Consider the following 23,028-nt stretch of genomic DNA (forward strand, 5'->3'; position numbering starts at 1 on the left):
TCTCTTCCTATCTCTCTTTCATACCATCTTCACCAGCCACCTCTCTTTTCACATCACTTCTCCTTCCTCGTAGTTAACGTTTCCTCATTCTTTACCCTAATTGATGCCTTCCTCTCCTCGCGGAAGCCCGGGTAATGCCTGATGACAAGAAAGGTATTGGCCTTAGATGGACTATATGAGTTGAATTAAAGATTTAATTTCAAAGTACAAAAATTCCCATTCAATTTCTGGAAATTGTTGTTAGACTTTTTGGTTAAAATAGTTGTTGATTCTTGTATGTATGAGTGTCGCCAGGTGATTGGAGAGAAGCGAACAAATTAAGGATTTTGATTGGCGGTGGTCTGATGGTGGTTGCCTGTGGTTGTTCAGGAAGAGTTGAATGACTGTCTATCAATCTGGAAAATAGAAAAAAAAAAAAAATGTTTGTTGTTTAAAAGAAAAAAGAAAAATAATTTTGATTCTTATTCCAAAGCATTTTTTGTACCAAGCAAAACTCGTTACAATGATACAACTAGTTCATACCGATACTAATTTTTTGCATATCATTCCATATCCAATTTCAATTCTACAGCATGAACCAAAATCAGACTCGAATCTTCATGGGTTTGGATGCCTAATAAGTATCCATGAGTATTTCTTAACATGTAATAAAAAATTAAATTTACAAATAGTAAAACATGTGAAATTCAAAAATAATAGAAATATAATTCATATTTTCAGTAGATAGAATCAAATCAACATTCAAGGATGTTGAAAGTATGCAGTATTGTTAAATAATACTACTATTTGCTTGAAACTTTTTATCTATACTCAATATTGAAGCTTGCATGCATTTTTTCACACACACATATGTACGTGTGCTGGTTTGGGTGGAATTTGAGTCTGAATTTGAAAATGAGCGTGAACCCTCCTCTATAAAACCCATGAATTTTTCACACGGTTTGGATCTGAGCAAGGACCTGACTTTGAAAATTTAAACCCCAAGTATCGGTATGAACTAGTTGTATGACTTTAAACCTTCATACTTGGGCACCTAACCCATTCACATGCCTAAACATGGTTATGACTTTGCACTTCGTATTGTAGAACGAACAAAATATGATTCATTACAGGGGCACAAAAGAACTGTGAAGAAAGAGCAACAAAGGGTATATAATCTCCTCACTGGATGACAAAATAGGGTTCAGCTTACATACTTTTTTCAGTTCCCCAAGTATCTATCAGTAATACTCTAGTTCATTGCATCATAATCATCCAACTTGTCATTATATTCCAAGACTTTTCTCCTAATCTTAGATGTATCTACCCAAGTAACAAAGTCTTCCATATTTCTTGTAACTAGAAACGAACCATCGGTAACTGTGTCTGGCCCCACACGAATATGCCCCTGCTCTATATAAGTCACAGCTTCGTTCAAGTGTTCAGCAAACTTCAGGCGCATTAGTACTGTAGAAAGCCTTCGCCTGGTTAAAGACATTGACAAACCTCAGTATGACTTGAAATCTCTTGCATCACCAAAATCCCAGTCACAGAGAAAAAATGTACATGGAACATGACACAGGATTATTAGATGGCAGACTATCTAATTCTCAGTCAACAGAAAAGTCCAAATTGACCAAGCCATTTAACCTGTAACCTACCAATAACAAATGAACTTTTTTAACATGAAACTTGACCTGACTGGCTGGCATCTCATTAGACCAGTTGGTACTAAAGAAACATCGTTTAATAATCTAAAATCAGTAAATTGTCAACAGCTGTTGGCTTTTCATCTTTCTCAGTCTTTCGTCTTTTTTTTTAGGTGACCGTGTTTCTCTACTGTATTCTTGCCATTAGCATTAGCATTTTTACCTTGTTCGTAATGCCAAGCGTGTTTTTTATTTTTTCGTGTTGGGGTGCAAATTTTCATTAAAAAAAATAAAAACCATGATGTGATTCTTCCCCTTGGATAGCATTTTAGCAGGCATTCTTCCTGTTTGAACATTATCAAATTCATAATCACCCAAATGTAAATCTGCAACTTACTTACCGACAAAAGGATGAAACAGATAACCGATCACACAAAGCCAAACTCTTCCTAGATGGTATCACTCCCATGTTATACCTGCATTGACAAGGTAGCTTGTAGCGAATTAATTATTGATTATAGATCACAAGATTAAAAACTTGATAATCCAAGAAAAAAGTAAGTTCATTGGCTTTTCTTTTTATTCCCTTTTTTTTTTGGGTTGGGGGGTGGGAGCATCTCCCTTATATGAAGTAGCAGCTAACAAAGAGAGAATCCCAAGACAGATTCTCAAAGAAAAAGGTCATGCAATAGATATTCAACATGTGTAACAAATCCTGGCATTCTTGCTTCACGATCCAATCTTCTATAACATCAAAATGTTCAGTATTTCTACTTGGTCATCACAGAGCTGGCCTAATCAATATAGAAGACATTATCAATACATCCGAAGCTTTTTGCAGAGAAATTTGGACATAAGAAACAAAAAAGTTTTCCTGATTGCAAGGAATCTATATAATGTCAGCGGTCCATTTCTTCAGTAGTCCAAAATATTCGTTCTGCAAATGGTTCTGCAGAGAACAATCATCAGGAGGCTGTTGGCTCAATATAATAGACACCCACCAACCCCATACGACCCTGCTCGGAAATGGCAATAACTTCAACAGAAGCCACACCCAGAACATGCGCTTAGCAATCAAATGTTGTTATTGAAGCCACTGAAAGCACCATGGCTAGGAAACATATTAGCTCAATTACATTAAACACCACATTTAAAAGAAGTATTTTCACCTACCATCATCTCCAAACAGTTCAATTACAAGCAGTGCTTAAGACTTCAGATGAAAGTTGAACAAAAAAAAAAAAAAGAAAAAGCTGTAACCCAAAAGGTTGCTAATCAATAAGAGGAAAAAAGGCAGGAGAGAGTAAGGCAAAAAACTCACAGCTTTTCGAGGAGAGCATCAGTCATCTCAATCCGAAAAGGGTCTGTATGGTCCATCTGTTTCAATATATTCACTAGCTTCTGTACCATTCTACACAGTTTTGAATACCTAATAATCCAGTAAAAAAAACGTAGCAAAATCAAAATTGAAGCCATAAAAAGCTTATCAACCCAAAAGAAAACAAACCCGCCAACGAAAGAAGATAAAAACAAAATACTGATCAAAACTGGAGAAATGGGAGGTACTACTTCTTGTAATCATCTCTGTTGGTGAGGTGGTAGCGACGTATGACATCATTTTCTCGGTGACCTCCCTCTCTTTTCCACTCCAAGAAATTGACCTTCTTCAAGAGTTTCTTCTCATGATGCTTGAGCTTTCTCATCTTCAGATCGCAAAAACCAAAAACCCTAAACCCTTCGACGGAGGCCGAGTGCAAGACGAAGAAAGAGTGGCAGTTTTCAGTTTGAAGCCTGTGAAAATTCGTCAGTTTTGCGTATTGGGTTTATAGTAGTCAGAGGCCATTGGGTAGAAGAGCAGTCCAGCCCAAAAAGAATTGATCCCGTTTGCCAAGCCCCTTCTCGTAGACCTTCGGACAAGCAATCAGTCAGCTTGACACTTTTTTTGATGGTTAATTCCACTTTGCAACCTTCAACCATACATGGATGTCCACTTTGATCCCCGTCCTCTAAAATGAAACACTTTAAATATACAATTTATCACAGTTTTTGTCATTAAACTATGATTCCACTTTTAATCCCTCAGAGCATAGAATTTATCCCACTTAAGTACAATAATTTGTTTCACCTACGTTAACGATTTTACTTTAAGTGTGACAGATTTTTATATTTAAAGAACTAAGCCGTTTTATTTTAAAGTTTAAAAATCAAAGTGGGAATCCATATACAGTTGAGTTGAAGGGTACAAAGTAATATTAACCCCTTTTTTTCCTTTTATGCTTTTGATGGTGTCCTAAGCTTACCTCCACTTTATTAAAGGGTTATATTATATATCTGTATTGAACTTGACTGGCAACAACCAAAGAAGAAGAATTTGATTCGGAATTCACCAACTCGAAATGGGCAAAAAAAATCTAGGATGATTTTGCGGCCTCATTAAGGAAATATAGATCCTGATGGCTATAATTATTATTGTTTCCTCATTCTTCTACTTTTCTTGAAACAAATATGAATACAAGAAAAAAGGGATGGTGGGTACAAGTGATGCTTGTACGAGTGTCTTGTTCTTCTTGGCATTCTTTAATAAACTAATGAATACATCCTTTTTCCTAGTGGTAAAAATTAGATTATATGACTGGATTAAAAAAAAAAATCACTCCATGACAATATCTATAAAAGATTATACCCCTCACATTTTTGCAACTTATGTATATTCCTTCGTCAAAGCTAATGCGATTTATTAATTCGCAAACAAACTTAGGCGCCATTGAAGTCCCATTTCATGAGCAGATAAATTTTATTCTCTGTTTAGCTAAATTTTCACTCCAGCTCTTATAGGTGCCGTTGAAGTTTATCCATATCCAGTGTCAAAGTTAAAAAGTGAAGATGCAAGCATCCAATGTCAAGGTCAAAAAACCGAGCATGATCCCAACATTCTTCAACTTCAAGGTTAACCTTGTGAGAGCCTTACCTTCCCCTAAGGCGAATCAAAGGGTTTAGCGGACTGCCTGCCCAACTCTCGCCGGGACTCAGTCATTCACTCAAACAAATCCGAAATAAAATCACAAGAATTCATATGGCAAAATCGAAAATTTAAAATGAAACTTATATACATTGCTATCTCAAAAGAAAGTACAAACGTTGAATATACAAAAGTTCTCAATTCACCAAACAACCAGCCCGTGCCAAGCACTAGGGCGAGAACCATTACAAAAGAAAAAAACCAAGGGCTAGACCCAACTAATTTATACAGGCTCTCGTCCTTACTCGCCTTTCCCTGTTAAGGAAAACAAAACTAACGGGGTGAGCTATAAGCTCAGTGAGGTTCCGAACATATAGGCAACAAGAAGTTTCATGCATTCATTACATGTTACCAATAATTCAAAATACAAATACAAAAGAAAGCGATAAACACATTCATGGAAAGGATACGTGCTCACAAGGAGCCATTCGTTCATTCGTTCGTTCATCCATTCTCCTTTCGTTCCCTTATACCTTCAATCATTTGAAAATGCATTTTTTTTATAAGTAAGCAAAACCCCCATTCATTCATTCGTTCATTCATTCATTCACCCCCTTTCCGGATATTGTCCAGGCTCCACCAGACTTCAAGGTAATACTCGAGTATACCAAAACGTTCATCCAGGTCATCAAATCGCCCGACCGAGTCCGCTTCTGGTTCGAGTCGACCGGTAACAAGGGGCAGTGGCCAGTTCAGCCCACAGGCTTACATTCATGCACAAATAACATTTCAAATCGTTCAATCATTGAAAATGTCACAACCATTTAGGTCGAGTGCGATAAAGTACACATTCGCCTAGAAAACTCGTTTTGGCAATCATTGAAAGCATGTAACATGTCAGCAATCATTCACATATGTCATATAGTCAAGAAACATAACAAACAAGAACACTCACCAAGCAAGCAAGTGATATTTCATACACCTCCGCCTAAAGAGTGCCTTGGACCACCGTCACGTCCTAACCATTCAAATAAGCACATATAAGACTCGTTTACAAGTCATAAACCAATTCCAAATACCATCATAATAGGTTCCACTAGAAAGTATAAGCATTAGAGTAAACCAGGAAAATTCGGAAATGGAATTGAACTTCAATTCAAAAAAATAGTTTTTGACGTCATTATGCGGTTTTAGCACCAACGGCACTACGATTATCGGATGGAAGTGTAAGACCCACCGTTTCGAAGCTAAGAGACAGGGCTACAACATCACAGAAGGTCACTCAACCCAGTTTTGAGTGCAACCAGGTCAAAAATGCAAGATATTACGTCAAAAATGTAAAACAGATTCACCAAAACGCATTCTAGCGGAAACCTCATAACTCAGGCTCTCCAAGTCCAAATCCAGAAATTCCAAAACCAGCTGAAAGCTAAGAAACAGGGCTAAATTTCATCAGAAGGTCTCAACAACCAATTCGGAAGCAATTCCAGCCAAAACAACCAATTACAGGCGCAATTCTTACATTCGGGTAAAACCAGAACAGCAATAGTAATTTCGACTTTTCTCATTCTATACTACTCCGATTGACCTGAAATTTTGTAGGCACCTCTAAAATGTCATTCCCTACAACTTTTATGTTTTAAGCCAAGGCCAATTCGGCCTCTAACTAGGAGCTAAAAATTCGGGCAGAATGCTCCCTCAAGAACCCTAATTTTCTGAAATTTCCTCCAAACCAGAAATTGGTTACAATTAATCACTTTTTCCACCTCTGAGAGTCATTATATACCATTTCTAATCATCATAGATAGCCACACAATCATGCTTATATTAAAACAGAAAAAAAAATCCCCAAACTAATAAAACTTCATCACTTCAACCACAAATCAAGAAATAACCCATAAACTTGCATCTCATACTACCACTAAGCATGATTTAAGCATCAATTAAGGGAGGAGGGTGGTTCTTCACAACTTACCTTAGTAAAACAAGAGAGAGAGCAACTTGTCACCTTAGCTTCCCAAACAACTCCACCAAACAACTCACAAACACTAAGTGAAGAGGTTTTATGGAGTAAAACTAAAATTAAACGGTTAAAAGTGAAGATTGAGCAAGTTTGGAGCAAAGAAATTGGAGAGCTTTTCTTCCCTTGTTGCTTGAAGGTGGCCGGCCATATGAAGCTTAGAAATGAAGATATTTTGGTCAATTTTTGAAGTTATTATGGTAAATGGTAAAAGCATGAATAGTAAGTCAAAAGTAGGAATTAATCTCTAAGTGACACATGTCATCTTCCTTAATTACTTGCCTAACTTTTTTGTCTCTATTACACCAATCCACTTGACAACCTCTAAATATCTCATAACACCCGATAAATTAAACTCAATATCCAAAACTTAACCTAATTGGGCGAATTTTTTCGAACTTTTCGCACTAGCGGGTCCCACGTCCGGTATACGCTCTTAATTTCTCCAAAGCTATCCGATACTAGGAAAATCATCTAAAAACTATATTTACTCAATAAAATTATTTGGAGAATTTTCTAAGAAAGAAAATGTAGAAAAAGGCGGGCGATTAATAAAAGAAACCCTAGAAGCTTAGAAAATTTTCGGGTTCTCGCACTCATTCTTTCGGGGCGTCACAAACCTGCTCTTCAAGTCTCCCCACTATCAAATAATAACGCAAAGACTCCACCGTCCTTCCCTTCACATCTCTCCTTCACCCCCCAACCATTTAGTTTACACTACTGTTTCATTGAGTTTTGCGATCCCATGCGTAGGTGCCGCCGCGTGTGTGTCTGTATTGGTATTGTTAAGGAATGCTGCATTCTGGGGTGGGTTGCGTCGTATCAAACTTTAGATTTTTAGCGTTGTTTAGTTACTGCTAGTGAGTTAGTAGTAGTGGTTAAAAGCGGCATTAATTTACAGCTTGACATTTTTTAAGGTAATTTACTTTACATGTTATTTAACTTCTGAGATTGCCTTGTTTCGTGAAAATGTAAACATTAAATATTTGGATCGGTCAAGCTTTCAAGTTTGTGTTTTCCCCCTTCCGGCTTCGGCTACGTACACCTGTATCATCGTTGATTGGACTAGTAGTGTTGCAGAACGTAGTAATCCTTTCCGTTTCCTTCAATTCTTCTTCATGGTAACTTAACTCTGTCTTCTTGCCGAGCTTTAGAATTCCAGAGTCTTCATGAGAGTGGGTAGTAAGTATTCGAATAAAGGAGTTTTATACCAATTCTACCCTACGTATTCCAATCAAAAGATGAAACTCATTGCCTTTCTCCCAGGAAATGAGACACCCAAAAAAAAAAATTCTGCTGAAGCTGATGAAAATTGCTACCCGTAAGAACCCAAATAACAAGAGAGAGAGAGATAATAAGCTTCGGGAGCAAGAGGTTTGATCCAATAACTTCCTGTAAAATAAGGCAGCTTCTCATACTTAAATGGAAGCCTCTATCCAAAATCAAAGACCAAAAAAAATTTACAAGTCCCCATACGGAGGAAACTCTTGATCACCATCCCATCAGAAGACGAGCGAATGCTGGAAATCAAGGCAAATTTCCATATTCTCAGAGATAATAAAAAATGAATAGTGATGGCGACACTCTAACCTTGATCCACTTTCAGCTATTTATTAGCACAATCTTAACTGTCAACGCTACCTCTGCAGCTAGTACAACCACCCTGAAGGAAAAGAAGAATACAATAAGAAAGAACTGACATAAATCATACAGAGGAAGTATGGTGTCAAAACTCTAAAAAGAAACAGAAACATCCTTACAATACATTCTGATTTTTGCTAAGACGCAAAGAAGTTGTACCTAAAAATCTCATTCTTCATCGGAGCAAAAGAATTAGAGAGATCAGTTTTAGCTTCTAGCCTTCTTTTCACATTTTTAAAGAAATGGACAAAGGAGTGAAGAAAGCAGAAGAAACCTCTCTAATGACTGTACTAGCAGTTCCTTCATTGGTTCTTTTACCCACGTCAAGTTGCACTGAGATGTTGACCTGGGACAAATCCACCCCAGAGGATTGGAGTGCATGCTTAAGGGTATTCAACAACCTGTCAATTTTCAATAACTCAAAATAAACAAGATAAATCAACATAACAAAATTAAAAACTCTATAGCTTTTCCAGGTGCTTAAGAATAAGAATATGGCTCGAGTATTTAACAACCAGTTCTGCCTTAAAATAACAAATAAGTAGGTTCCATGCAGGGGAGATGAGATGGAGAGAGCCAAACTGTATTTGCACCTCAGAATCTCACCCTTGAGAGTAAACATTTGAGATACTAGCTTCTCCACTATCCGGGTGCAGCTGTTCTCGCTGGCTAGTTTTGTAGCTTGGAACAGCGCATTCGGATGCAGTCAATTTGCCTTGCCAGTATTCGGAAGGGGAGTGAGTAGCCAAATGTTCAGGGTCAGGAAAAGATCCCTGAGGAGGTTGGGTAGACACAACATGAAACAAATTTGGCTGCACTAGCAAATTTGAAGAATTTTCTTCATTTCCTGACTGTTGGGGATGATCTGTAGGAGTGCATAGAGGAGCACCATTCAACTCAGAATCCATTGCCGTCTGGGCATTAGAAAGCAAAGTTGGAGAGACAATGATGTTGTCTTCGTGACCAGAACCATTCCTCATGAGCAGTGGTTGATCAACAAAATTCTCAATTAGCCCAGAATTGCTTCTCTATTTGCACATTAAGAGGAAGTCAGTATAGTTAGAACTTTAGGCTGGACTTATTCAATACAAATTACAAGTAGGTTCAACCGCAAATATAAGTCCAGAAGCCACAATGTGTAACTAATCCTAAATTTAAAATGGTAATCAAACTTTAATGCAGAAATGATATTGGAAATTCACAATCAGAAAGAAAAGACAAGGAGAATGACATAAGCACACACGCCCAGGATGAAAAACATCAGATGCACAACTACTAAATGAACTTTACCCAAGGTATCAACTTTGATGGCTCCTGATTCCAACCTTGGTATGTTTCCTCGTACATCTGTATCCTCTCCTGTAAGAACTGGATATACTGTATAACCTGGATTTAACAGCACGTACTGGTTAAATTGTTCTGGCAATAAAACAGAGAAGAGGGAAAAAAATCACTGAATGAGAACTAACAGCAAAAGTAAAGGGCCAAATAGGAAATACACCTCCAGCAAGAATGAAGCTTTATCTCGCTTCTGATCATTTTCAGGGATGATATCTCTTAAAATTTGGAATCTGCATGGACAAACATAATTTTTAGCTCCATTGAACTTTGTGACTTATGCCCAGAAGGCAAGAAAGTTTGGGCTCTAATATATAAGCTTCAACGTGCACAGATTGTCATCCACCAAATCATGCTTGAGAGAGTACATTTTAGATTGCAATCTCATTGACAGAAGCCAAATGAGAACAAAGGCAAAATCAATAAGACAGGAAGACATTGCAATGAGTATTTTCAAAGCAACTAACCTCAGCATCATCCATTAATCAAAAGAATCAAATCAAAAAATCCAAATTTTACATTGATCATTTACCAATCGATTAATGATCTGAAACCTTACAAAGATGGTATGAGATACAATATATTTCTTGAATCAACATATGCATCACTAGATTATAAATCTGCAATGATGTCCATTTCAAACATATGCATACTCCATCTCTAGAAATCACTACCATAGACTGATTGAGCCAAGATACTAGAATTTGCAACCACTTAGAGAATAAGGTCACTGTTAATACACATCAAAAAGGCCTTTCCTTATTTCCAACTTCAAAATCAGATACTGCTATTTCCAACTCATTCGCTCATCCTGGACTCTGTTTCCACAATTTTCTCAAGTCAAATCAGGATCTCTTTTGCTCAACAAGCCTATATACTCCAAAAAATGCAAAAGTTCCTGGGAACTTCTTCTTAATCACCCCACCCAATTTACTCCTCCCAACTCAACAATGGATTGTACGAGCCATTCTTCAGTTCCACTTATCACTATTAAACATAAAAAAGAGAATCCAAAGCAATCTTATCCTCAAACTGCACAACAACGGATCACAAATAAATATCCAGCATAAAAATACTCCCCATGGAGCACAACAAAATCCTCAGCTGCAAATAAAGAAGAACACTTTAGCACTCAAGCGTGAACTAATACAAACCTAATCACTAGAAACAATAGCAGAAGAGAAAATCACCAGAGCAGGAGAACTAGGTGAGCAATTGAATAAAGAGGGAGTACGTTTTGCATATTCATTATTAAGAATATACAGAGAATTCATCGCACAGGGTATAAGGACAGTACACAGTGTGGTACTTAACACATTTTCGTGGAATGGATCCGTATATTTTCACAGAATTCATGCCCTTAGTAATAATTTCATAAAACTCATGCTACCCTCCTTATTAACAATTTGATGAAAGTCATGCAACCATTTTTATTAATTTGATTAATAAAAAAACCCAGTAGTCCACCCCTCGATAATTTCCCTATAGTAGTGGGAGATATGTCACCCTCATTCTAACAAAGAATAGAACAACCCGGGGAAAAAAAAAAGAAAAGGAAAGGGAAATGCTTGCCTCTCGTTAATTTTGCTTCTCCGCCGCTGTTCTGTCTCGGAATGCTTCGACCGCAGAGCATTGACCTTCTGATCATTACCCTTTCCCTCCACTTTCACTGCCCACCCAACCCATTAAAAAAAATGTAAACGTATATATATATGGAAAAAAAAAATCACCAGAGCCCAAAGCATATCTGAAAAAGTTAACAAAAGTCAACCTTTTTGAGAGGAATTTTCAGGAGTAGAGGAAGCGAATTCTTCATCGTCAAAATCGTCGTCTTCCTGCCGGCTCTTCGAGGTTCTCACCATTTACCGGTTACAATTACAATCCTCCAGCCCTAAAAAAGATAATAACAACGATAATAATGATAACACACACACAGTCTCTCTCTCTGTCTCTCTCAATTTCTCTCTCTCTCTCAATTTATGCACTGCTAATTGGAAAAGCCCTAGATGGGTGAGAACAAGCGAAAACGCTTTCAGAAAAAACTAAGAACAAAGAAAGTAGCACCCGTACTGCTAAATTGCGCCTCACGGGTGGTAAGATGCGCACATCTGTTAATTTTCTTCTTTGACTTGATGAAAGTCAAAAGTTTTTGTCATATTCAAAATTAGGAAAACTGTCTGATCAATTCTTCGTTTTCTAGTTTTTTTTTTTTTTTTCTCCTGACAGAGAGGGTGTCCGAATCAATTCTTACGGAATTTTTTAATTGATTTTTCTGATTTATTGTTTTAACGTCTGAAAGGTCAAATCATTATCATGACTGACTTTGTTGAATATGTTTTGATCCGGTCTTTGATATTCATGAATTATACATAATGTACTGGGTAAAATGAATAGTTTCAAATGTAAGATTTAATTTGTATTCTACCCTGCATGAAAATAACAACATCTTTCCTTTGTTAATTATAGCTAATCTATAGTTTGATGAATGACTTGAACAAAAATGTGTAAAAAAAAAAAAAAAAAAAATTGGGTACACTTCACATAATTAGCTACCAGGCTTATGTTTGGATAGAATATTATTTGAAATATTATTTGGAAGAATTATTGTAACATCTTTTGTGATGTGATATATGTGAGATAATAAGATAGTTGGGAACGTAAAAATGTATTTATGATACAAGTGAAATATTGTTTAGAATAATGTACTATCCAAACACAAGTATGCAAATAAACTTTTTCAAATTAGTTGGATGGGTTAGGTAAATGAAGTTTTTCAAAAGTAAAATTCATGTAATTCCGCTACGTCCTTTATAAACAAAATAATGTGAGCCGATGCATGCCCCGTGGCCGTGTAACAACTTTTTAGATCAAAAATAGTAGTGTATTATTTCTACGCATCAGTTTAATCACTGGGATTTTTTTTAATAGAATGTCCGTCCCGTGTAGGATACCTATAAATATACTACGTGGACGCATCACATTTATTATGCTCCTACCTTTTAGATAATACTAGTGTGAATACCCGTGCTACGCACGGTGCTTACATTATAAAAAAAAAATTACAATCTATGGAAGAATTTAAAATATTTTACTATAAAATAATATTATAAAATATTATTTTTTAATTAATGAATGGTAATATGTGTATTTAATAGTAAGATTTGAGAAAATCTATCCTTAATTTGGTAATGTTTATGATAGTAGTTGATAATATTTTATGTTTGAGACATTATTTAGTGGGTGAACTCGATGTGAAATGTGAAGCATGATTTCGACCATATGAGTTTTGAGTCACTATATTTTTTATGATATGTAATTAAACATTTAGAATAGTAAAATATATTTTTTATTATGTTAATTATTGCCTCAAACAAATTGTCAATTTTGGTAGTAAAAATGACAATATATTTATGTTAACCTTTGATATTAGATAAGATTGTAGTGATCCTATTCATTAGGATTGACCACTGCAATAATAGCTTTTAGTACTATTTGTTAACATGTAAAATATTAACAAAGCCATTGGGGAGCTTGCGGTGGCATTTATTAAAGTGTTTATAAACAATTGGTACTATTTCCACATTCTTATAAACAATGAAAACAACAATAATATTATAATATTCGGAATGTTATTAATACTTAGAAGTACAATAATAATCCCAATAATATTCCCAAATTTTAAAGAATACATAAGACCTAAATTTCTAACTTGATTCTTACAAACAATGAAAACAACAATAATAATATAATATTGGAAATATTATTAATAATTGAAATAACAATGGAAACACCAATATTTTAAGAATAAGTACCGTAACTTCTAACTTGATTCTTATAAACAATGGAAACAGCAATAATATTATAATATTGGGAATATTATTAATAATTGCAATTATAATGAAAATGGCAATATATAAAGAATAGATAATACCGGCTTGATTCTTATAAACAATGAAAACAATAATAATATTATAATATTAGAAATATTATTAATAATTGTAAGTATAATGAAAATACCAATATTTAAAGAATAAATAGTGGCGAAACTTCTAACTTGATTCTTATAAACAATGGAAACCATCTAATTCTGGATTGTGCCCATGCATAGCAGAACCAAGATGTGACATGAATTTTAATTTTTTTTAGAACCTCATTCCTAGGATCCATCGACTACAACACACACACAAGCTGTTGAGACAATTTTGCGACTAAATATATAACTAAGGTTCGAGTATGTTGGGGGATTCATTTTATTTGATGCTTAAGAAATATAGGATTTTTTCCAGAGTTCAAAATTTTTTTAAAATATATATATATATATATATATGTAAGATTTTATCCGGAGAGAGTTTGGACACGGCATGATTTTATCCCGATTTGAACAGCCCAAGGACATGTAATGCAGTAAGACACAAAATCTGCCAAAAAAAAAAAACCCAAAACACAAAAAACGAACCTACCCGCTAGTAGTAATCTCTTAATGTCAACCTTCTGAACATCTTATTTCAAAGTAACGAAGAAACTCCACAGATCACAACTCATAATTAATAGTAGTATTATTTTTCGTGATCAAAATTGATGGTACTACAATATGTTACCATATTAAGAGTTTGGGGTAAAGACTACATAAGTCACATCATGAGCACAACTCATGATATGATCAGGTTTTCAATATTAAAAGAATATCAATATTAAATGAATAAATAGTACCGAAACTTTTAATTTGATTGGCGCGGCGTTTGAGTTGATGTAGTCGAGATTTTATCCATCGTAATTGATGTGAGATTTCTCTTTCCTCGGCGCAAAGTTGTTGGAACTGTTCCAATTCTTGTGCGGGACCGTGGTGGCGTCCTTTTCGTTTCATTAGCAGATGTTTCCTCCGTTGCAATCTTGCGAGTTTGAAATTCAGGTGTTGATGACATGCCTGTAAACGGCCATGTTCTATTGTGAAGCTAATTAGAGAGGTTCGAGAAGGAAGTTGATTGAAAGGGTTTTTAATTGAAATGGAAATGTGGGTGTGGAGTGAAATTGTAAGAGTAATTCCCAAAAGTAGTAATTCCCAAAAGTAGTACCAAGTATATTCCGTGGCAGTTGGGAAGAAATCAGGTGCAATCCTCAATTCCGTTGGATCAGGGGCCAAGTACCAACTATATTGTAAGTGGGAAGAGTTTTAATGTAAGTGGAAGTTATTTTTTTGTTTGAGGGAACGTGGGAGTGTTAGAGTTTTAATGTAAGTGGAAGTTACATTTTTGTTTGAGAGAACGTGGGAGTTTTAGTTGGAATTAACTTCTTATTTGAGGGAAACGTGGGGATGTAATGGGCCCATGATATTTTTTACGAAATAAGATAAATGTAAAATGCTAGGAAAATAGAGTTGAGAGTGGGAAGGGTTGTAGAGGCTTGTTCCTGAAAATCCCTTCTCAAATTTATATAGATATAGATATTTCAAGTACTTGTCAGAAAAACACGTTTATTCCTCCAATTGGCTGCTAGAAATCCAAGTGAACACAACAACGTCACTGTAAATAAGGTAGACAAATCGTTATGGAATTTTTTCAATTAGCAGTCTATTTTTTATTCATACCCTCTTAAAAAGTCCAGAACAGAGAGTTTCTGTACTCCTTTTGGCTGCACCCAATCTCCGGCATGGCATATTGGACTTTTAATTTCAGAGATGATTAGATTAGTAGACCTATGGTATGGTGATTTAATTGTCTGTATCTTCTTACAGGATTCAATCATCAACGCACATAGCACGGGTATTTAAACTCATTAAAACTGAGTTTATATAGGAGTTTTCCTTGTACTAGTATATATTTAATTCAGAGAGTTGATTTACACTATGAGGTGAAAAAAATTCAACGAGACGGTGATTTGCGATGTGACGTACGTGAGATAAAAAGTAATTGAAAATATAAAAAGATGAATTAGGAAATTATCAAACGAACGAACCAACGGCAAACATTTGCGGGTGCAAATTTCCTCGATTTACTTGGGTGCAATTCGTATATGATGGCATCAAAATGTGCACTCATTGAGTTAAACTTTTTCACTTAAAAGTGCCCATATTTGTCAACTCCAATTGCTGCTGCTCGATATGACTCGCCATTCTCGAAAACTCTTCTCCTGCAAAAGACATGGTGTCTTCTTTAACCAAACGCCTCTGCTTTATCCTCAAAATTGCCTGTGAAACCTCTCCAATTGAGGGGCGTTTTCTGGGTGACTTGCGCAGGCACTTATGAGCGATACTAGCTAAACTCCTTGCATCGTTGGGGTTACACGTTCCGATGATTTTCTTGTCAAGTATTTCATCCACTCCATCAGGACTCATGCCAGCCTTCACAGCAAAATTGCGACTAAGACAAAATATTTAAGTGGAAAACTCAAAAGTGAAGAGGAGAGAAGGAAGAAAAAAAACAGAAAGATAACCAGACAGATAAAAAAGCAGAGGCAGAGCAGAAATAGGATATTCATAGAACTTATTACACTTACTAGATTCACGTACTCCATTAGATTCTGGTGCGGGTGAATAGCTGTGATTAGTTCAAAAAGGATAACTCCAAAACTGTAGATGTCACTCTTCATTGTGAACTTGTTTGTGGCTATGTACACGGGATCTATGTACCCATATGTACCTTTAAGGCCTGAATTGCGACCATCAAAAACCTCTTCCTTCGACAACCCAAAATCAGCAACCTAGTCATGGGGGAAATTAGGAAAATATCCCTCCAAACATAACTAAGACAAAGGGCTGGCAAAAAGTAGACAACAATCCTCACTGTAATATGCTGATCAAGTATCATGCAGTAAAGACCAGCTTCAAAGCATACAAGGCACTACTGACTTACCTTAGCTCTCATTGAATGATCCAACAATATATTAGCAGATTTTAGGTCTCGATGTATCACGGGTGGAACCGCCTGTTGCAAGAAATAACACGAGATTCGAGAATAAAATCATCCAACCAGGAAAAACAATTATTTCTTATCATATTCCACAGCCTACCCCATCATGAAGATATTCAATCCCATGTGATATGTCAAGTGCAATTTGCAGCCTTTCTTCCCAACTCAAAGGTTGTCCACCTTCATCTGCATAGCAAACATACATGGAAGATTCAGCATCCAATGAACAAGAAATGGACGCAAAAAACTCATGATATGGGTCTTGATGCAAATTTTTACACACATACTAAGTTGCTTGTTGTCATAAAGTAGTTTCTCTCTAACCATGTCAGCACGCATACGAGTCCTAATGGAACTGAAAAAGCACTGGTGCACAAGTACGAATATCGACAAGACAACATTGAGAACCTAGTAAATCGTGTTCCAGGTAGTTTAGCTATTTTTCAGAGGCTGTAGATAGGCTAGTAATATTTCTAGAGCACTCGTCAACAGGCAAGTAAAATAGTAACCAACCTGAGCCAGGAAAATGCCAATTTACTCTAAACCATTCTGATTTTGGACTTTTCTGCGGCACAGGGTTTTAATATTTACAGAAACCACCAAAGCAATTAAATAAAAAGAAGGAAAAAAAGAACAGAATTTCTAATCTGGTTTATCCTTTCTGCCCACTCATGACAAACCCACAGAAGCTTCCAGGTTTTGGGTGAGTCAGAACCCAAAGCCTCTCATTTTAAAGGTTTATCTGCCATGCCCATTCATAACCTGCACCATGTCACAGCTACACAAATGTAAAGATACACACAATTTCATAGTGTCATCTTCATTTTTCACCATAAAAGCTTCCTCTGCCATAGATCCCATTCATGTTTATTTTTCTATAGAGAAGTTCATATCATGTTGAACCACTAACCACAATGATAAGAGCATGAAAATCAACACCAAAACTCCATCCTGAACAAGACATTATCAGATTGCAGTCAAAATACTGCATAATCAAATGTAGTTTCCAAGACAGGCACGTATCAATACACAAAGCTACACACTAAACTTACTGTATAGAAGGTTGGCCAAGCTTCCATTACTCATGAATTCGTAAACTAGAATGCGTTGTCCTTTATCCACACAATATCCGACCAAATTAACCAAATTTCGGTGGTGCAGCCTAGCCAGAACAGAAACCTGCAAGTGAATCAGGCCAATGTGAGTGCAGTCCAATTTCACTGGATTCAGGATCATAATAGATGTGATAAAGCAAGAATTGCATTGAATTGAATGGTCCACGTTCTCAGGTCATTTATGTCAAACTTCCTTTATTTTCCTTGTAAAATGAAATGCTGTTCTTCATTTTGGGTAACAAGCTAAACTATCGTGTATTAGATATGTAGTAGTTACCTCTGTATGGAACTCCTTTTCCCCTTGTTTGGAATTGGAAGCAAGAACCTTCACAGCAACCACTTCACCTGCAGGCATTACAGCTTTATAGACTGGACCAAATGATCCTTGTCCCAGGATAGTAGTGAAGTTCTGTGTTGCTCTTTGGATGTCCCTAAAAGTGCACATAAAATATCTCAAACTATAAAGCAAATATCTAGTCTGATGCAAGAAATGTTATGCAACTGTTAATGTCAGCACCTGGTTTGTTATACATTACAGCCATCTTATACCCCCATGACAGATGAGGTTAATATTCAATTATGGTATTAGACTACTCATTAGACCTCAAAATTTCTTAAGCAAGTAAATCATCAGTTATAAAGTGCTCCCAGAAAACTAACACTAGGTAATTGGAAGACACGTTAGACAGTGTTTCGATTTTCCATAGATTCCAAGGAGGTAGCCTGGAAATTTCACAAAATCATACACTGGCATAGGAGATAATGAAGAATTTGCAACTTCCATAATAACAATTCTTAATAGAACAGGACGCATGAAACTCTTACGCTAAGTCATGTAAAAAAAAAAAAACCAAAGAGATAGGATCCATTAAGCAATGATAATTTTTCATGTTTAGAGCATTACAGCCAGAAATTCCAACTTTGAGTTTCTATACTTTGATAAATCACAAACGGATAGAAAGATTCATCACATCACTTTGAACATAAATGTATCAATCTAAGAAGAGCAGAAATTTTTTGAAGTTAAGAGTTTTAACATACTTGTAAGAGTATGTTGGTATGCCAGATGGAGAAGCAAATCTATCTTTACTGTGGTGATTCCACCAAGAATGCTGCAAATTTTTTGAATTATGCTCCGGTTCCTTAACGACTACAGAAGTTGAGAGAGATGCACTATTGTCAATGCTTGTCCCAACTCCATTTGTACGGATAGGAAGAGTAGCTACAGAGCGCTCATTTGCACAACGCCGAAAATTAGCACGTCTTTTGTACCAGCGAACACCAAAAAACACCAGAGATGCAATAAGAACACCAAAAGCAAGACCAACTGATATTCCAATGATAACTAAATCAGCTTTGTGAACCATTCTTTGGTCCGTTTCCAGTGTCAAACAAAGACAGCATCTTGGAGAGTACCGTGCAATGGATCACTGTCAGGAAAGAAGTAAATTATCAAATGAAGTGAATGGAACAGGCTCTTTCCTATATAATCAAGGACATAACAAGTCATCTAACTTTAGTCCTACAGAAGAGATTCCATGCCAATTGCTGCAGTTTAAAAAAAAAAACCTCTAGCAATGCTTAAGCCTTTTCAATATGGCAGTGTTCTTAGGGAGGGAGCATTCTTGGTATAATTGGCATCTTTTTAATTTTATTCTTTCCGCACACGCAACAGAGGATGACATAACTGGACAAGGGAGAAGTATATTTTTCACTAATTGGCACCGCAAAGATTAGTCCGCACTAAGTTTATTTCGCTCAAATAGATATTTTGACACAGCTTCCAAACAATGATCATGGCAACATAAAAATTCTTGCATCTCAATGCAGCCAAAAAAAAATAAAGAATCTCAATTACACACACTACTAGAACATAAAAAGTTCTTGCAAAAGCACATCTAGAAATTGTAATTTACTGACTGCAATTGGAGTAAGTAAATCAATAGGGGTATCCATTTAGTAGCATAAAGGCACAATCTCATACTAGAATATAAAACTATTAGCATACGCTTGAATCAATCATGAGTTCTCAATACAGAAGTCAAAAGTGCTTCCATAGGCTAATTTTCAACAATACCCAATGCAGCAAGTCATCATACTTTCTTTCAAGCAAAGCTCTTCTCCCCAGTACCCCACCTTGGTTGCCCAATGAACTGCAAACCTAACTAAACAAACCACAAGGATCAATCTAAACGGATGTAAAGCTTAATCTGCAAACAATAATGGTCTACCACGTCCATGCTCAAGTTCCCACTTTCAACCGATACTAAAAGTAACGCACAATCAGCTTTTGTTATTTCTGATTAAAATTGATGTCATATTGCAGTGTCAGGACCAAGTCCTGAAGTAAACTTGCTTCAACAATTTCAGGCGGGATGGCAAAATGAGGCAATCTTTCAAATAATTCTACCGTTTAGCTCAAAAGGGAATTTGTGCAATTCAATCAATGAAAAATTGAGTTAAACAATAAAATAATTCCGAGGCACAAACTATTTCGAAAAATTCTACAAAAGAGGTACTACTACAAGGGCCTTGTAAGGTTTTAAAACAACGAAACCCCCTTTTTCAAACAGTCTAAACAACAAAATTTTACCTGGGCGGTAAGGAAAGAAAGTTGTTAACATGCCAATGGATTAGAAACCCAAAAGGAAAAATAAATTCCCAAGACATCAAACTTAGCTATGAAAGCAAAGACTGCAGACATTAATTTTTTAAAGAAATCCAACAAGGCACACTTCCAATCTCACCCAAAACCCACGATAAAATATAAATATTAAAATAAAGAAAAACAAAAAAAAAACCCATGAAACTTGAACAACAGGGGAAGCTAACCTGATCAGCTGACATGCCACTGTGTCAGCAGCTTGATGTGCAACCTGAATTTCTTTTCAAAGCAGAACTGAAGTCTTGGCTCATGAGCACGGGAGATAAGAGTAAAGTGCAAGAGAAGGATTTAACAAGAAATCGGAAAAACTTTGGGAACAGTTGATCCGAGAAAAGTATATGGAATGCTAGTGCTATGACCGAATTTGAGCTGTTGGTAAAAAACTGTAAAGGACCCTATAACACCCCCACCCCTCCCCACTCCCCCACCAAAAAAAAAAAAAAAACACGGTATTTGGTACCAGAGGAAAGTAAGAAATTATTGAATTGGGTTTGGTGGGACTCGGTCCTCGGTCTCCTCCGCTTCTCGTCCAAATGCCGATTTTGGGTCATGGACATGTCCGCCGCTGGTCCTCTTATCTAATTGTTCTTTGTTTGAGTAATTTGGATTTTTCACTTTTAATCTGTCCTGTCTGTTGTCTCGATCTCAATCATTACCCAACCATTGATACTACTACTGAAATCATTGGGTCTGTTTGGATTGTAAGTTATTTGGGATTATTTGGGATATTTTTACTGTAGCACTTTTTGTGATGTGATGTATGTGAGATGAAAAGATATTGGGAAGATAAAAAGGTGTATTGGAAATTGTAAAGACGATGTAAGCAAATAAAATTGGGGAAATATGAAGCAATCCAAACAAACAATATTCTATTGCATATATTACTTAAACCAATATGTCCGAATAACTTAGTTTTAATAACAACGGTAATAAATTTAGATCGTAGAAACATAGTGGTTAATCAAACTATAAATAAACAAAGTAAATAAAAGTACTGGTTACTTTATTTCTTGGGATATACTTTTAAATATTAAATAATTCAAAATTCTCGCTCGCTAATATCTTTTTAATTTGTCAAATTGATAGCAATATACACTTTTGATTATGGTGGACATATACCGGTTTTTTACACTATACAATTTATTTTGAATTTTCTAATAGTGTAGATAAATAAAAATTAATGAAATTATAAGTAAAAGATAATTATAATATTATAATAAGTAAAGAAATTAGTAATACTAATAGGAAAGTAAAATGAAACAGTAACATGAGAGAAGTAAAAAGTAAATAAATTTGATACATTTAAATGTATATCACATTTAATACATTTAAATAATACATTTAAATGTATATCACATTTAATAATAAGTAAATAATTCATCACTTATTTTTGCGATCAAGTTTTGTCTAAAAAATTTAATATTACTTAATTAATTCAGATATTTAATTTTTAATTATCAATTGCATTTAAATATATTAAAATTTGAATCTACTAAATTTATGTGTTGAATTAAGATCCATCAAATAGGATCTTACTAAATATATTCTCCATATACACGTACCATGCCTAGACTACAAGAGCATTTGCCAAAACTCTCTCCTTAGCGGGAAAAAGTAAAAGAAAAAACTGCCGACTCTTGGGTAATAATGATGCAATTACACATGTCTGGTCTGGGAATTAATGAAAAGCAAAAAGGTTGTTTACAACACAAATGTAACTTTCTTGCACGTTCAACCCAAGCTTTGCATTTCCCACATTTCGGATTACTGTCTTGAAGAAATCGCTGACTACTACTACTAGCTTTTTGTCCCACGTGTGCGCCAGCATCAACTTATTTCGAGGGAGAAAAAAAAAAAGAAAAAGAAACACACACACACACGCACGCACGCGCGCGCACCCACATATATGTATAGACCCAGAGGAAGAGTCTTCCTCACCGTCACTCGAAAATAAGGAGTGTCCGGAGAAGAATGGAAGGGTTAAAAAAAAAGGGAAAAAATTTATTGAACATTATAGTTTGGTAAAAACAAGAAGATAACCAAAGGAAAAATGTTAATTACTGCTGTGAGTTACATTGGAAAAAAAAAGGTCATACTCAAAACTTATATGATTTAAAAATTACTACTTACAAAATTTCATTGTTAGTTTCATACTAAAAACATCATAATGACTTTAATTCTTACCTTTTATCTATACATTTTTTTTGTCAAATACCTTTAACCGGTACATTGAGCGATTTAATATTTGTCCACACTTGTTATTATTATGTGCTTATTGGTAACAACCAGATGCACCAAATCTTAGAAAAAGATATTGTGCCCCAAAAAAGAAACATAACCTAAACTATGAGGTTGGGGAGATGGGTCGGATAGGTGGTACAGAAACAAGAAATGTGAGTGAGAAATCTTGAATTCAAAATATTTCACTGATAGTAAAAAAAAGGCAATAAATAAATACGAGGATCTAATATATTATTTGGTATAGCATGAGGATATCTCCTATTTTAATTTCTTTTTAGAAATTCCAAATTTAAAGGTTTTAGCCACCCAAGGTGATTGGAAGGAGCGTGACTACCATTTAAAAAAAATAAAAAAAGGGGACACACGGCATATCATATTTTTTTCATTTAGAATGAAAAATTCGTAAATTTTCACAAGTGAATAAAGTATTAGTAAAACACCTAAAAGAATTTGTTTGGATAGGGTTTATTTTGATAATTTATTTGAGATAATTACTATAACACTTTTTGTGATGTG

The 23,028-nt window shown here is 35.5% G+C and overlaps 3 protein-coding genes across 10 annotated transcripts; all 3 read right to left on the reverse strand.

Annotated features, from left to right (window-relative positions):
- Nucleotides 1-1,126: 1,126 nt before the first annotated feature.
- Nucleotides 1,127-3,488, reverse strand: LOC113698179 (uncharacterized). The gene is made up of 4 exons (XM_027217891.2): nt 3,198-3,488; nt 2,950-3,057; nt 2,030-2,104; nt 1,127-1,463 (listed from the first exon to the last, which is right to left on the reverse strand). Exons 1-4 carry the CDS (start codon nt 3,329-3,331, stop codon nt 1,232-1,234), a joined length of 549 nt encoding a protein of 182 aa, XP_027073692.1. The 5' UTR covers nt 3,332-3,488; the 3' UTR covers nt 1,127-1,231.
- Nucleotides 3,489-7,959: 4,471 nt separating this feature from the next.
- Nucleotides 7,960-11,675, reverse strand: LOC113700103 (transcription factor BIM2). Of its 4 annotated transcripts, none has more exons than XM_027220561.2 (8): nt 11,358-11,675; nt 11,159-11,255; nt 9,750-9,819; nt 9,539-9,634; nt 8,855-9,276; nt 8,523-8,649; nt 8,408-8,421; nt 7,960-8,270 (listed from the first exon to the last, which is right to left on the reverse strand). In XM_027220561.2, exons 1-8 carry the CDS (start codon nt 11,446-11,448, stop codon nt 8,210-8,212), a joined length of 978 nt encoding a protein of 325 aa, XP_027076362.1. In that variant the 5' UTR covers nt 11,449-11,675; the 3' UTR covers nt 7,960-8,209. The 4 variants fall into 4 exon arrangements, 3 of the variants coding, with proteins under 3 accessions (XP_027076362.1, XP_027076364.1, XP_027076363.1); XM_027220563.2 differs by having other exon boundaries at nt 8,368-8,421; nt 11,358-11,674; XR_003450525.2 differs by having other exon boundaries at nt 8,368-8,649; nt 11,358-11,674.
- A 3,875-nt stretch (nt 11,676-15,550) lies between these two features.
- On the reverse strand, nt 15,551-20,697 carry LOC113699230 (calcium/calmodulin-regulated receptor-like kinase 2). Of its 5 annotated transcripts, none has more exons than XM_027219440.2 (9): nt 20,439-20,697; nt 19,706-19,767; nt 18,648-19,036; nt 17,884-18,037; nt 17,544-17,670; nt 16,592-16,677; nt 16,435-16,506; nt 16,079-16,282; nt 15,551-15,923 (listed from the first exon to the last, which is right to left on the reverse strand). In XM_027219440.2, exons 3-9 carry the CDS (start codon nt 18,971-18,973, stop codon nt 15,636-15,638), a joined length of 1,257 nt encoding a protein of 418 aa, XP_027075241.1. In that variant the 5' UTR covers nt 18,974-19,036; nt 19,706-19,767; nt 20,439-20,697; the 3' UTR covers nt 15,551-15,635. The 5 variants fall into 5 exon arrangements, with proteins under 5 accessions (XP_027075241.1, XP_027075239.1, XP_027075240.1 ...); XM_027219438.2 differs by having other exon boundaries at nt 19,684-19,767; XM_027219439.2 differs by having other exon boundaries at nt 19,706-19,771.
- Nucleotides 20,698-23,028: the final 2,331 nt, after the last annotated feature.

Source organism: Coffea arabica, chromosome 7c (genome assembly GCF_036785885.1).
Source record: "Coffea arabica cultivar ET-39 chromosome 7c, Coffea Arabica ET-39 HiFi, whole genome shotgun sequence".
NCBI classification, from domain to species: Eukaryota; Viridiplantae; Streptophyta; class Magnoliopsida; order Gentianales; family Rubiaceae; genus Coffea; species Coffea arabica.